A 15,896-nucleotide genomic window follows, 5' to 3' on the forward strand; every position below is an offset into this window, starting at 1 on the left:
AGCAGAAGAAAACCACTTAGCCATTTAATCCTTTGAAGACTTCAGTTACCATGATAAGATGTAGACAGGGCAGGACAAGGGAGATGGCTTTCATGCGCCCCTGCAAGACTGTCACCTCCCCAGGCAGGCTGCATCCCACCACCCCAGGGAGCCACACAGGCCAGCACGGCTCCTGAGCCTGCCCAGTGCCCTTTCCTCGGCTGTGACACAGTCCCTCGATTTAAACCCTTAATCCTGGGAAGATTGTGCAATAGCTCCTTCAGGCTGAGAATGGATTATGCCCATTTCAAAAGTATTTGGCACTCTGGCTGCACCAGGAGAGCCCAATCTACCGGCCTAACCTCTCCTGCAAGAGCACCTGCAGGCAATTCTTACAGCTGGCGCCTAGCAACTTTCTCTGAGCTGCTCTCACAGCTAAAATTCAATGTTATTTCCACCTTCCTCCCCAGAGGAGCAGCTCCTGGGTCAACATCAGGGAAAAATGAGACATTTCCCACTCAGCTTGCTATAAACTAGTCATATGAGAGGGACTGCTTTCTCTCTCTCAAGCATGTAGCCTGTAGCCAGCTAAAAAGGTATCTCCTCTCAGCATGGGGGACAGCTTCAGGTTGAGGAGGTTAAGTAAAATGTTTTTTTTCCCTTCCTTCCCAATTTGTTTTCTGCTCCCAAATGCCTCTGCTTTGTTACAGTTCTCTGCAGAAGAACCAATCTTGGATTCCTGCTGTGTCTCACCTTGGCTTTGCTTGGGTGAGCCCCAGGTTATGCCAATACACACAGGTAGCTACAAGCCCGGGGCCGTGCTGAGCACTCTCTAATGACGCACAACAACTCTTCGATCACCTGTGTGACAAATGAAGACAGCCCTGAATCTGAGAGGGATGCCCTTGGAAAATGGCGAGCACCAGAAAAAAAAAATGCATAGGAAACCAAGATTGCCTGTTTATGGGACTGAGATGTTTGCCGAGGTATTGAGGCCATCCCGGGCAGGACCGAGCAGGGCGTTTCTGTATGTGGGCAGGGCCCAGGAATGGGTGCTGGGAAGAGGGAGCCAAAGGGAGGATCCAGCTGCAGAGAGGGCAGGGGCTCGGGGAGCAGCACATCCTGCAGCGCCTGCTGGCACGGTGCAGAGGGAGGAGCGCTCCAGCTGGAAGAGTTGGGAAGCTGTGAGTAGAGAAGTCCATAAGTAGTAGGACTGTGGTACGGCAGCCTGGGTGTTTTTCAGAGAAAAGCAAGACGAGGTGCCTTGTAGGGAATTTCCAATCTGTGGGAGGGCACGTGTTTGCCTCTGGGAACAAGCCTGAGATCCAGACGGATTTCCTAGTGGGAGTCTGTTAGGACATCTCAGACTTGCCTGAATGACACAGCTCCCTTTGTGGGGTCTGGTGGGAGGGCAGCTGACCAGTGCCTGCCCTGGCTGTTCCCAGTGCTAGCACTGGTTCACCGCTGCAGAGCTGACCTCTCCTTGCCTCCCCAGTTTTATTCCTTGGGAAGCCCTGAGTGGTCCTAGCCACTGCAGCCAGAGGGTTGGAGGTGCCTTATTGCTGTTGACAGGGTGGTTTTCAGAAGAGCCACCTTTATCTCACAGCTGTCTGTCCTCAGCTCCTGACTGCCTGCAGCACTGCACAGTCTGGAAGGAGGAGTGGAACCTCCTGGTCACTAGTTTGGACTCAGCAGTCTGAAGCAGATGAGGAGACAGGTTGGTAAGCGCAAAAGCACCAATGGAGACATCTCCAGCTCATCCCAGGACCCTCAGCCCTCCAAGGTGGGACATGGCTCTGTTCCCCAGCCCAACAGTGGTGCTCAGCATGCTTCAGGTAGGTGTTTAACTTAAGGATTTGTCATCATATGGATTACTTTAAACAAGCCCAACTGCATTGCACGGGCTGGCTGATGAGGATTGAGAAACACTTTTTACGGAAAGGCATAAAGGACCCAAGTCTGATTCAACCTTTCCTAGTGTCCAGTGGGTTCCTCTGGCCTGCATGGGTCAGGAACTGGCCAGTCCCCTGCCATGCTATGACAGCCGAAGGCCAGGAGACACTGTGGTGGCTCTTCCAGCCGCAGGAAGGGACAGCTCTCCAAGCAGCATGGCTGAGCAGCCTTTGTCTCACTGCATGGGTGACACTGGTGGTATTTGTTGGCTGGCCCAAAGTGGGTTTGGGACAAGCTTGGGTCAGCAGAGTTTTCAGAGCAGCATGGCCAAATCCAGGAGAAGATGCTGCCTGTAGTACAAAACTGTGATTCTGGTGGCTGAAGGGACTACTGGCCCAGTCAGCACTCATGGGGGTCAGGTGTCCCTTCCCACCACAGCCTGCCTATGGTTTGCACAGTCATTCCCAAGCTCCTTCCTGGCCAAATCCACAGCCAGCTTAAGCAGTTTCAGTCCTAACTCCTTTCCTAGCCTGGCTCAGAGGAATGTAGTTGGGAGTGCAGTGGAGATGGGGACCTTTGCAACCAGGAGAAGACATGTTGATAGCAAAATCTTCAGCTCAGAAAATGTCTCCTTCCTTCCTGCAAACATAAGGGGACAGAATTAAGGCTGAGCTTCCTGACCTCCAAGTTCTTGACTTCTGCTCTCACGTTACAGCAGCAGCAAATCCTGTTGCATGAAGCAGAAATCTATCTGTCTGAACACGCACTATTTCAAACTCTTCTCTGCGTAAACTGTTCCAAACTTGACCAGGAACAAGGCTCTTTACTAACAGCAGAATTAGGAAACTTCTTTAGTATTGTGCTGTTTTTTCCTGTTTTTTTTTAGTTTTCAGATTGAGCTGCTGAAGCTTAAATTTGGCAGCTAACAGTGTCAATGTGTTTTACTTCAAGTTGTTTCCCTTTGCCCGATTGCCTGAATATCTCTGCAATACCTCTGTGTACAGAGTGTGCTCTGCCTTCCTTCCAATGGAAAGAAATGTTTTCCTTCACATGGTATGAGGTTAGAAGGACAGGCAATGGTATGCTCATTTTCAGCAAATAAATAGATGATATTAAACTGCAAAAGGCCAATGGCAATATTTTGGGGTTTTTTGAACAAAGGGGTTGAATCCTGCTTCCATTTATGCTGACGTAAATCTACAATAATAAAATTCTTTTACAGAACTGCATATTTTATTAATCCAAGTGTCATAACTAGAATTGAATATATGATAATAGTTTGATCATTGTATCCTTTTGCATTTCTCACCTGCTGTGATTGCAGCATCTTTTGGACATTTTACTTTCTTTTTCATGTGTATGTAGATATTAACACAAGGGCTGCCGGTGTAAGCACAGCAAGAGGTGTCATGAACCCCTACGTTAGGACAGGGGTCCAAACCCCTTATGTGCTACTTTGGTAGTAAAGGAAAAGAATGTTTGGAAACAGGCTTCTCTGATAGTTGGTTTTTACTTTGAAAATCTCTTCTGAGCTTTCCCTCCACCTCCGTTTTGGCAGAACCAAACTCTGTTTGCTTTTAGGATTGCTATCACAAGCTGCCTCTCCAGGACTAAGTAAGTTAGCATAGCTAAAACCTGAGAAAAATGTTTTCTACAGAGAGCATTGCCACTGTGAAGTGGGGTTTTGCAAGCCTGTTGCTCACTTCACATGATTTATTGGACATTGTGTTCTTCTAACAAGTGACAAGGTCATACTGACCAATTTGCCTGAGAAGGTTTACACAAGCTTTAGCAATAGGAAACCTCACAGACTTAAAAACTTCATGCAGTAAGGGCAGCTCACTTTCACAGCTGGCCTTTTGAAAAGGATGAAGCAAGGTCAGTTCGGATGGAGAGGAACAAGACTCTTGCAAACCGCAGAGAGAACAGGAATGTTTGGTTCCTTGGAAACTTGTGTGGCTTGTTCTGATTTAGAGCTGTCCTGCGCGTTTCCAGCCCCACTGCAGCAGCAGTGCTAGTGAGGAGCGAGGAGCTGGGAGTGAGGGCTGGAAATGCAGAGCGGTCCGGTCGCTCTCCTGGCTGTCCCCAGGGCCCAGCAGAGGTGGAAATGGGACGCGAGGGCCCAGCAGGGTGAGGGCGCAGGTGGACACCAGCACACGGGTGACGATCCGGCTGTGAGCTCTACAGCAGCGAGCTGTGGCCGAGGCAGGGAGGGACCCCTGAAGGATGCACTGCCTGAGGAGGTGTTTGTATGGCCTGGCGGCCTCCTCACCCTGTGCCCCGCTGGAGCCCCGCTGCTGCACCTCAGCGCACGCGGGGTGCCGTGAGGGAGACACTGAGCCCGGGGGCCGGGCCGGGCAGCTGGGCCTGTGTGTACGTTTGTGTCTCTGTCTGTCTGTTTGTTTATTTGTTTGTCTGTCTGGCTCGCTCTTTCTCTCTGTCCGCAGCCCCGCGCTGCCCTCCCGCCGCCCGGCCCCTCAGCGCTTCCCCCTTCCCGCTGCAGCCCCCGGCGCTCCGGTCCCGCCCCTCCCGGCGCGAGGCCCCGCCCCGCGCGCCGCCGGCGGGCGATAAAGGTCTCGCGGCGGAACTCTGACGTCACGGGGAGTTAATTTTAAACCCGGACAAGATGGCGGCGAGGGACGCGGCGCGGCGCGCGGGCCCGGCTCGCCACCGGCCCGCCCCGGCAGGTAACGAGGCCCGGCGGCGGCGGCGGGGCTGCGCTCGCGAGGTCGGTCCGGAGCGCGGGGCTGGGCGGCCTTGGCGGCGCCGCGGGAAAGGCCCCCGTGTCTCCCCCCTCCTCAAAATGGCGTGGGCGACCGCCCGCCCCCGAGGGGCGGCGGGGAGATCGCGGCAGCGGCCCCTGCGCCCGGCCCGCGGTCGCTCCCCGGCGGGGTCACCGGGCTTTCCCCGCTCCGCTGCCGGGGCCTCCCCCGCTGCGGTCGGCGGCGCGTGCCGGAGCCGGGGCGGCCCGGGGGCCACTGTCGGTGACCTTATTCCCCGCTGCGGTGCGGCGGGGCCTCACCGTGTGTGTCTCACCCCCGGGAGGAGCGGGGGCTGCGGCCCCGGGGCCGCGGGGCGCTAGCGTTGCACAGTGCCGGGAGCGGAGCCAGGCAGCCCGCAGGGCGCCGACTTTCCCGGGGCCGCGTCCGCTTGCGGAGGGAGCAGCCCCGGGCAGCTCGGGAACGGAGGTGACTGATCGCTGTCGGCCCGTCCCCCACATGGAGCTGGTGCGCTCCGCTGTCAGCGCTGCTCTTGCCTGTAATCTATCCCCTGGTGGGGATGGGACATGGCTTTGGCTGGGTGTTTAGCCTCGGGTATGCTGGAGTCTGCGCAGTGTGCTTCTTAAAGTATGGTTATTTCTCAGGAACGGCTTAAAATCTGAGAGCTCGTAGCAGTCTCCCGGCCGTACGCTTGGCGAGGGGGCACCTGGGACTTGTGAGGGTTGTACTGCCTCGAAGGCTGAGTTGGATCATGTGAGGTTTTTAGCACTGCACTGGAACACTGAACTATTTTAACATCTTTGTTGTGTAACTCTCACTTAATTTGGAAGCAGAAAGATTGGACTGGGCACAATTAAACAAAACCTAGCAGATGCCATGTGCCACGATTGGTTTCAGTTGCTTGATTTGCAAGCCAACTAGAGATAGGGAAATCTAGCTGCACTATAAACTGGGAGATAGAGAATGACAACTCACCTGGCTTGATTTTCAGGGAGGAAAAGGCAGTGCTTCTGAGCATCAGGAAAAGTTTGATTGTGTTTGGCAGCATTGCAATTTGAATAATTTAAAAGAGCCCGAGAGATTGAAGTTGAGGATATGATACTGCTTTTCTGCTCAAGGGCTGGTCTCTCTTCCTCCCAGCACTGCTCAGTTTTCTTTGATTTCAGTTTTCTGTGTTTTCGTCACTGTGTCGTTTAATTATCTCAAAGCATTAGATTATTGCATAGTTTTCTCAGTCATATAAGTTCCAGCACACCTGTAATAAATGGCCTTTAATTAGCTGTGTCATCGTTAGGAGTGGAAACATGCACATGTCACTCTTAGTTGCATCTGAACTTTAGTCATGGAACAGCTTAGGTGATGGGGTCTGTGTGGATGGTCTGTGCCTGCCTGCAGAAGGGCTTTCTGCACAGTGAAATAAAGCAGAGGGGTAGGTTGGAATAGTTAGGAGAGCAGCAGTGAAACAGGAGAGGCCTTTAACTCCTCCTGTACCATTACTGAGTGTTGCTTAACAGCTGTTACGTCCTAGCTTACCCTAAAATCAATAATCATGTTACAGCACCTCCTCAAATGATAGCACTAGTTTTTTGTTTTTTCAGCTGGAATTATTTTGAAAGCAGGGAGTGGAGTTGAGGAGGGCTGTATTCTTTCCTTTTCACATTTACTTGCCTGCAGCTTAAAACCTAGCAGAGAAATAGTTCCAGCACAGAAGAGTTCTACTTGAATTGTTGTGAAAGCATTGTTTTTAAACATGACAGTCTGACCTGGTTTATGAGGCTGGGCAGCTCTTGTTTGTGTTGAATGCACAGGAATGCTTGAGCCACGTCTTACAAGAGTCCTAATACTTCTTAGGTGCCTTGTGTCAACTGCAGTCCCTGTGGTTTACTTGAATATCAGTGATTAATATTTGCTTACTGAGTGTACTAGTAAAGTAGCACTGACTGGACCGTTGTGCTGTGATAGATGAGGAGTTGTGTTCTCTTCCTGCCCTAATAATGGAAGGTACACTACCTCATGCTGGCTAGCCTGGACAGGAGCCAGTCTGTTTGGGGGACATGGGCTGGGGATTTTCCTCCAGTGTAATAGAGGAGCACTTATCTCCTGGTGGTTGCATCACATCGTCCCCAGCTTTGAGTTTCCCAACTTCCAAACCAGATGAAACAGGCAGATGGGAACGCAGGTGTGAGTTCTGTGTCCCTGTTGGTTTGGTAGTGAACCACAGTGGTCTTGGTCTCCAGCGCCAGCAGGATCACAGGCGTCACTTCAGTGCTGTAACAAAAGTTCTTTTAACTTTGTGCCTGTTGTTAGTAGACTTTTGTACATCTTATCACAGTCCATGGGAGTTTCAAGGACATTCATAAGGAAAACTACCAAATTTTACTCAAATGTTACCTTATGTAAGTTAGGTTTGAATTTGCTTTTGTTCTTGTATTGTGATTATGAACAGACCCCATCCCTGGGATGATTTTTGATATTCAAGGCAGTCTTTGAATGGGAAGTTTTAAACTTCAAAATCAGGCTGTTGTTGCCTTGTTTTTTAATTTACTTAATTTCTTTTTCTACTGTTGCTGCATGCTCTGCTACAGTGTGATCTGTGAGCTGCCTGAGTGCATTTTTTCAACTTGAAGGCTGCATTTACTTCTTAAACTTACTATACTAGTTGTCAGTATTTTAGGTTTTGTCTTTAACCTCAACTGTCTAAGGTGAACAAAGTGTAAAAAATATTTTCTAAGCTTCTGCAGTATTTGCCATTGGTCAACAACTGAAAAAATTCAGAGATAGTTATGTATGGTGGTTCTTTAGACTTTACTCTTGCTGAAGTATGACTGGGTTTCTTTTTTTAAAGCATTTTCAACAACTTGATCTTCCTGAGATGTCCTGGAGGAAAGATAGAAGTAGCTTTCCTTGGTTTTGGAAGGTTGTTCTTGATATGAAACAAATAATTGTTATCTCATCCTGTAGCTGATTTTAAGGTCATGGTGCTGCGTAGGGAGTTGATTTACGTGAATACATTTCTGGGGTTGGGATTTGTTTCTGAAAGACCAGAGCAAGCAAATGAGCAGGTTTTAGATATATGTGAAAACATGGCTCACGTTGATGTCTGCTCTTTAAGTTAACTGCAAAGAAATTACTGATAAGAAATAAGTGATGTCTTTTAGGATAAGAATTATAATCAAGGCATTTCTAGAGGCAAATTAATACATAATAGGAACTTGTGTTTTGAGCTAACTCATTGGTAACTAACTTGCCTGACCTTTAGCTTCTGTTTATTTCTGAAGTAATATAGTCTGTATAGTGTTCATTTCCAGGAAAACAAGACTTTGTTTGCTTGCCTGCCAAGCTTTTTGAAACACTTTGAATATAAAACTTGGAAGGACTGTTGAAGTTCCTTCCTTCACCTCCCCAAGTTGGTGTTTACCTGGAGCTCTTGCTCTGCAGCGAAGCAAGGAGCTCATTGTCCCCCTTTTTGTTTGGGAGGGAGCCCACATCCCTGTTCTAGGGCCATAATTATCTCTACAGGATGTGCAAGCATGTGAACATCCTCCTAAAGTTATCTATTCAGTTTGTCTGGAATCTGTCACTGAGAATTTTGGCTGCTCCACGGGAATGTTACTCCTTGAAGTAACAAGACTGCTTTATATCTCAGTGTGAGAATAGTAGATCTTTGAAGCTATATAAGTATCTCCTTCAATTAATTAAACAGGAAAAAAAAGAGAAAAGCTATACTAAATTAATTATGGTCAGTAGGCTTCTCTTTAAGGTTGGAAAAACTTAAAGTAGAATGTTTTCCACCAAAGATGGCACTACTGAGCAGCCAAGGCAGTCCAGAGGAACTTACATGAGTAAATGCAGGTAAGATGGATATTGAAATTTGTTTGATGATCACTTGATGAACTTATGAGCAGGACTAATAGGAAATCAAGTACAAGGTGAAAGAGAAGTCCATTTGGGCCTTTGCAGAAATGATTTGTGAAAATACAGCTTATTTTAAGAGTGGCCCTGCTCTTGTCTCTCATGGAGGAATAGGTGAGAGGACTGGCAAAAGTCAACATAAAAGACTGCGTAAAGTGTCTTTTGGGGAAGGATTTTTTGTTCACAGCTTGGTTACGTGGCCTCTCTTTACCCTTTGTATGGGGGAAATTCTGATATGCTTTACTAGGATGAGTGATGTCTCATGTAGTTTGTTGTTTTGGTTTTCTTTCCTAAATGTATTTTCAGCTTTATTTTCAGTGCAGATGATGAGCAAATGATGATTGCATTTCCAGCCCTATATATTGGTGATTTTTTGCATGGCAAGGTTGGATTTGCTACTGCAGGTCATAACAGGTTTCTTTTAAAGGAATAGAAGCCAAAATGTTGAAGGCTTGAACTGATAAGATGTTGTACAGATTGTAGACATCAAATGTAGAATGCAATTCCCAGTGAATTGATATTTGAGAGTAGAACCTGATTTGCTCTTACGCAGGTGTTGTTCCAGTGACATCAGAATCAGGTTCCAGTCTGTAGTTCGTTCAAATTATAATACATTTATAATTTGAACGAACTACAGGTTCCAGTCTGTAGTTAGTTCAAATTATAATGCATTTATTTTTCCCACCATCACCTGAGAGATAAGCATGTTGAATTTACAAGTTCTTATTGGTCTCGGTAAAATATTTGGAATGTCTTTTTGAGCAATGTATTGGATAATGCCTCCAGTATAACAAGATGCCTTTTTTTTTTTTTTTCCACTTGGATTGAAAATTACAGAAACTTGTTGGAGAACATGTGTCAGCTGCTTGTACTGACCAGTTAGGACTGCTTTCCCTGTGTTGTACATACTTGGAAAAGTTGTTCTCACCTCTTATCTCCTCCAGCAGGGTGGTACTGCTGAGTGGAAGAGTAAGTGCTGTTATTTTAGCTGTTTCTTTAAGCCCAATCCTGTGATAATACTGCCTGCAAACTTGCTGTCTTGTTCCCCTCCTTGACCTCTTCTGCATGAAAGAAAGGGTCTTCTGGCTTTTGCTTGTAGGTGTTCATTTGCCTTGGTCCATGTGGTGTGATCTACTTGGGGAACTGTAAACTTTTGGGAAATAAAAGGTTCAATCTGTCAATCCTTTGCCTAATATGGGAATCATCACAGCCCTGATTTCAGGGAAGGAACAGTCGCTTGAAGTATGTGAACTCCTAGGCATGGAGACAGAAGCTTGGCCTCCTTTAAAGTATTGCTTAGACATAAAATAATAGTGAAAATTACTGCTGTAGAAAATGAGGTTAAGGCTTCTGATGTAATCAAATCACTTTCTTAAAGCAAGAAGTCATGTTGCTTTTAAGAGAATTAAGTTTCTTAAATACTTTGTAATCCTGAACTAAGGAACTGTGTTTAAGATTTTAAACATTGCCTTGAAGATGCCCTCAAAGCAGTTAACATTTATCTTTCAGGGAGCAAAGTCTTAAGCTTGTCATTAGAATAGGAAGGGAGAGAAGTTCAGAATTCTTAAAAGGAAATCTTTTGAAATGCTGGTCTGTCAGGCTTGTTGCTAATAAATTGTTTGCAAAAGTGCAGTAAGTAATGATTTTCAGGGTTAGGACATAGAACTGGAGTGTTTTCTAAAGCTAATAGTACTATGGAAATAGCTGCTGAAGACCTACATGTTATATGTTGAGATTTAAAAGGCAAAAACCCTTTCAAAATAAAGTAGTGCTGGTACAAACATTCAGAAGTGTGACTTCTGCTTTTAAACTTTTTATTTTTCAATGGAAAAATGAACACGCTGTGAACATTTGGATAGCAAATATGGTTAAATGCTTGTAGAACCTTCAGATGCTATGAGAAATCTTGCTTGTTTGAGGAGACCCTCAAAATGCAGTTTGGTGCTTTTGAAGAGGTTTGAAGTTGGCTTGTGAAAGACTGAATATTATTCTTAGAGTCTTGTTCTAAGTACTTTGAGTTGCAGACATATCACTGTGTCATTAATCAAATGTCAAACAGAGTTGTTCTTTAGTCTAATCTTTTGTTGATTTATTTCTGTGGTGCATTAGGACTAGATTAAGCTTTAGTGAACTTTGAAGAGGAGCACATTGCAATCTTTCTCTGTTTCAGTTCATCTTATAATCCTAGCCTTTTCTCCCCAGAGCATACTCTGTATACTGTAAGGAAAGATTTCATGGATCCACCAAATGAGGACATTAAGTATGATCTACAGAGACTACACTGTTGCTTGGAGGGTTGTGCTAAAACATACAGACTTTGTAGAGTTGTATTTGCGTCTTTCTTCTTTACCTAAGTGAAAGATGTATATTAAACCATTGTGCTTTCAACATAGGGTAGTCCTGCAGAAAAGCAGTTTGATTGTCCAGATGTATTTAGACAAGTTTGAGAACTTGATGTGAAGAGAAGTAGTAAGCAGCCTCACTCCCCCCACCCCCACCCCCCCACACCGTGTTTGTTCTTGTTGGGATGATAAGTGTGGCTTGCCTTACACCTGAGATTGCTGACTTCTTTCACTTCCATACCTCTAGGCTTGCCTGGCCAGCAGCCATCAATGTACACATGACAATGGCATTTCCTGTCTCAGGAAAATGTGTTTAAAAATCAAAAATGCTCCAGTTGTTGAGACTTGTTCTGTAGCAGTGGCTGATGTTTCTGTGGTGACAAGAGTTGTGAATGATGTTAAAGACTGTTAGGTAACTGGGTGAGCCTTGAGCCCTTTGAACATAGAAAGGTGCTTGTATGGAGCTGAGCTGCTGAAGTGTGTGTTATAATGTCCTTGGGACAACTTAATGAGTGATATTGAAATCAAGGTTTTTCTAATCTCCTCTGTAGTAGGCCCAGCTCTCAGTAGGTGCAGTGTATTCACTAGGTGTGTTTGAGGGAGTACTCCTCCCATGCAGGAAGGACTGTGCCAAGCTCGAGGTCTTCCTACCAGTCACACGTCCTGGCCTGTAACACTGACAAACTGAAACCTGTGGCAGCCTCCATTTGTAAGGGAAGGAAACCTTCTTCTTAAGTGAAGGTTAACAAATGTGTTGGCTACCCCAGCCTAAATCTGGAGTTTCAGATAGAGACAAATCTTTGGCAACACAAAGTCAGATCCAGTTACAGCCCAGTTGTCTACCCATCTTTGCAGTGTTATCACATATCACCAAGTCAGTTCCTACATGAATATGCTTCTTAACTGTACTTGTGAGTTTTGGGAGTCTGGAAAAATTTTCCGGCTGAACTGGGTTGTAGTTACAGAGCTGAACTTTTCTTTTGGTGTCAGTGCCCAGTGAAGCAGTCTGTGCCTCCCCCTCAGCGGTGCTGTGTGGCTGTAGAGTGCAGAGCACATCACTTGGTGTCCAAGATAAGCTGGTGCTGGACCTGGGACGGTGGTGCCAGCACAGAGGGCAGCAGCCCTGGGCTCTTCAACAGTGCAGCTGAGCTGTGCCCTGCAGAAGAGACTGTGTGGCTCTGCTGTTTGTCTTCAGTTCTAGTGCTGCTCTGGATTTCTATTTGAGGTGATACAGTCTGTAGGAAACTGCTTATATTGGATTGCTTTTTCTGCTGGTTTGGCTTTGGTAGCTGACTTGACTTCAAGCAGTGCTGAATGTGTGGCAGAATTAGCAGGAAAGGTAGTGTGGTGCTGCATGGTGCTGGAAATGGGAAAGTGGGAGAGCCCTGTGAGTGGGTGGTTAAGACTCATCTGTGCTATTGAAACAGGCTTGAAGAGGCAACTGGGAGAGGGGAGGAGGCAGTTACTGGCGCTGTCCTGTTGGCAGAATTAATGTACTTTGAGTTGTTGCCTTAACAAGGGATTTGTGTGTAGCAGCAGTGATGCCTGGCAGAGACTCAGGAGTTGTGGCAGTATGTGTGGGGCTTTGAAGTGTATGGACTTTGGTACTGTATCAGTTATTATGGGTTAATTGCAGGAAAGGGATATGGCAGCCCAGGCCTCTTTCTCTGCATGCTTAGTAGCAGAGACCCTGATAAAAACTATTTTTGTTGTAGCTGTGTGAGTAAAATCTCTTCCTCCAGTAGAGATAAAGTGAAGACTTGCAAAAATGTGACTTAAATTTTTTTTTTGTTTTGTTTTGTTTTAATTCTCTTTAACTGTGCCTTGTGTGGAACTTTTTTCCTGTTTTGATTCCCATTGTTGATCTGGGTGTTAATTGTGTTGACGCATGTTGTGTTTCCCCTGTTATGCTCCCTGTCGTCTGATGGGTGTCAGTGGCCTTACCAAGTTAAGAACAGTTAAGAAGGGAGAAGAAGCAGCTGAAATACTTCATGGAGTTGTTTGCAGGTAGTTACTGTATCAGTTTTGCAAACTCTGTGATCTACAGAAGACAGTTTTTTAAAGAACCCTATGCTCTCTCTGTACAGCCCTTTGTTCTTTGAAATGAAATGTAGGATTCTGGGGTTCAGTGCTTGAAAAACTGGCTGGAAGGCTCTCCTAGCTGCAGGAACTGAGAGATGGGAAGCTGAGTTTGAACTGAGGTTGGACTGAAAGAGCACTTCTGGTTGGAAGCTGCATTGAATTGTTAAGATTGGAAAATATCTCTAAGATCAGAGTCCAGCTGTTATCCTAGTGCTGCTGTGTTCACCACTCACAGCATGTCCCCAAGTGCCACATCCACTTTTTTTTTGAACACTTCCAGGTATGGTGATTCCGCCACTTTCTGGCCCAGCCTGTTCTAGTGCCTGATTGCCCTTCCCATGAAGAAATGTTTCCTAATATCCTACCTAAATCTTCTTTGGCAGCATTTGAGGCCATTTCTTCTCTTCTTGTTACCTGGGAGAAGAGACGACCCCCCCACCTCACTACAGCCTCCTTTAAGGGAGTTGTAAAGAGTGCTGAGGTCACCCAGAGCCGCCTCCTCTCCAGGCTAAACTCCCTCAGCTGATCAGAGTTGTGCTGTGGACCCTTCCCCAGCACCTCAGGGTCTTTCTTGCAGTGAGGGACTCAAAGCTGAGCCCAGTACTTGAGGTGTGGCCTCACCACTGCTGAGTACAAGAGGTTGATCACCATCCTCATCCTGCTGGCCACACTGCTGCTGCCATTCAGCTTGCTAAAAGCAAAAATGAAAGGTTTGAGCCTCTTTGGCTTACTGTGCTTCCTTACATTGGTATTTGTGAGTGACAACTTGTTTATGCTGGAAATGAGTAGAAAACCTGACCCTCTGGCATATCTTGTGTACAGCCAAAGGAAGCATTCACTGCTTTCTGCTGAGTTCCTCAGTGGCCGTGGTGCAGATGCACCTCAGTAACTAAACCACCTCTGACTGGCAATCAAAAGACCAAACATGGGGTAATTGCAGTTGGCGTCTCTCACTTTATTCTTTTCTCCCTATTCTCGCTCAAAATACCAATTTAGGTTAGCTGCTCATCGTTTAAATTACTGGCTGCTGACATGAGGGTACATACAAGGTACATAAAACACAGTTATGGCCTAAACCAATTAGAAAATACTGACTCCTTGAGTGAGCAACAACCTTAAATAAAATCACTCTGAAATACAAGCAGAAGTCTGCCTGGTTTAAATGTGTGTGGCCTGCAAGGATCCACTTAGCTTTCAGCGTTCATGAGGAGCTGTCACTTGCCATTTCCAGAGTTCATGGTTAACTAGGGCACTGTCAGATCTGGAGTACTCTCATTCCCATTCTCAAGAGCTGGCCTAATGGGTAAGAAAGGGGAGAAAAAGCGAGCAAGAGGCCTTTAATGCTTTAATCTGCCCTTAGTGTTTTAATACAGCTTTCTTTGAGGGGGCTGGAAAAGTACTGGTGAATCTTACTGTGGGTAGAGATCCTGTTAGGTCCTTCAGTGAGTGTGCTATTAATAGCTGTGATTTTTGGGCAGAGGGGAAGAAGAATGAGAAACATGCTTTGCCACTGTCCTTACCCTGCACAATTTTTCTTGTAGCTATGGACAAACATCTTTCTTACCAAGTTCATAATATGATTTCCAAAAAGTAGTAATTTTTTATAATTTTTTTCTGGGTTTGTACTGCTTCTGTCTTAGCCTCTGCTTATTGACATTCTCTTACTTGTATTGGTTGAGAAGAGTTGAATTTGAGGGTTGACTTTTTTTGCTACATTCTTTCGTTATGTGAAGTTTCCCTCTTGCTTTTTTGTCCTGATAAAGGGAGAACAAAAAATGCCAGCTTATCAGTATTTTGTGTAGGGGAGAGCTGTCTGCTCCTGCATGCATGCTGACCATTCAGCAGAGAAGCAATTTAAGGCACTTAGGAGTAGACAAGCCTATTGTTTGATTACTTGTGGTGCTTCAGAGGTATCTAGGTCATCAGAATATAATCTTTTTCCTCTTTCCTGAATTGTAGCTTCAGGTGCTTTTCGCTTCAGCTCACAGTTTATGTAACAGTTCTAGATCTGTCCCTTTAACATCCCATTGCCCTGAAGGAACACAGAGAGTTAAATGTGTCTTTCCCTCTGTACCCTGCCCCTACTCCTCTATTGGTCTTATTGGATATCCAAACAAGTCTTTGGAACTTAGCTCATCAGTCCTATTTATAGCTGAAATATTTGAAACATTTAATTATTTCTGGCCTTAAAATGAGCTACTTGGCACTATTTACTAGTCAGCAATGGGAAGGCAGTGATGCATTAAGGTCTGTGGCAGCACCATAGTTTTGTGTGAATTTATTGCATGGAGTAGCACTGCTGGAAAAAGGGGAGGACAATTTTGTGGCTTAAATCTAGAGTTTTTTTTTTTTCCAGAAGATGTGTCCAAATAAGGTTTGAAGGTTAACATATTTTCTTTCTGTGCTCTGGAACTCACTTCACACATGCCTACACTTTCCTTCGTTCACTACATCAAAACAAGAAATGTTTAAGCAATTTGTCTCCCTTCTCTCCAAGGAGAATTTCCTATGTGAAGCACTGAGCAAATGCCTTACTTTGCAATGCAGTGCAGCAGTTTCCTCATGATAAATTATTTTAAGCTTTTTGATTCAAGCCATGAACTCCCTCAGCGTGTGGAGGTTGAGCAAAATTTCAAGCCAGATGGCTTGAACTTAGTGTAGCTCACTTCAGTTTGCTTTACACCGTTCAGGTGATGGTGAGGGAGCCTGTGAAGCATCTGTATTGAAATGTGAGCAGGGGACTTGAACTGCTGTTGTGTGGAGGCAAATGTGTGGTGCTGTTAGAGCACCAGGAAAAAGAGTTCAGGGATGCTCAAAGCTGAAGTGTTTAAGGGTGCTGGAAGTCTTGATTTGAAGTTGACTTCTAGCAAAGTGCAGGTTTCTGTGCAAGCAAGATAGTAAAACTACCAGCTAGAAGATTTACTGCTTTATACTTTTTAAACTCCTTGTGATAAAGCAAATAGAAATA

The 15,896-nt window shown here is 45.7% G+C and overlaps 1 protein-coding gene across 9 annotated transcripts in view; it reads left to right on the top strand.

Annotated features, from left to right (window-relative positions):
- The first annotated feature begins 1,042 nt into the window (after positions 1–1,042).
- Positions 1,043–15,896, top strand: part of ATL2 (atlastin GTPase 2) — a 40,925-nt gene continuing 26,071 nt past the window's right edge. For 3 of the 9 annotated variants that reach the window (XR_009485686.1, XM_059840914.1, XM_059840916.1), the window contains exons 1-2: positions 1,047–1,163; positions 1,586–1,814. Coding sequence is in view for 8 of the 9 variants with exons in the window: in XM_059840914.1 (XP_059696897.1) it covers positions 1,685–1,814 (130 nt within the window). In the remaining variant the exon portion in view is untranslated. Of the gene's footprint in view, positions 1,164–1,585; positions 1,815–3,705; positions 3,751–3,908; positions 4,003–4,403; positions 4,560–15,896 lie in introns of those variants that run through there. The other 6 variants (XM_059840919.1, XM_059840912.1, XM_059840913.1 and 3 more) reach the window with 6 other exon arrangements.

The sequence above is a fragment of the Haemorhous mexicanus genome, chromosome 3 (genome assembly GCF_027477595.1).
Source record: "Haemorhous mexicanus isolate bHaeMex1 chromosome 3, bHaeMex1.pri, whole genome shotgun sequence".
In the NCBI taxonomy this organism is placed as follows: Eukaryota; Metazoa; Chordata; class Aves; order Passeriformes; family Fringillidae; genus Haemorhous; species Haemorhous mexicanus.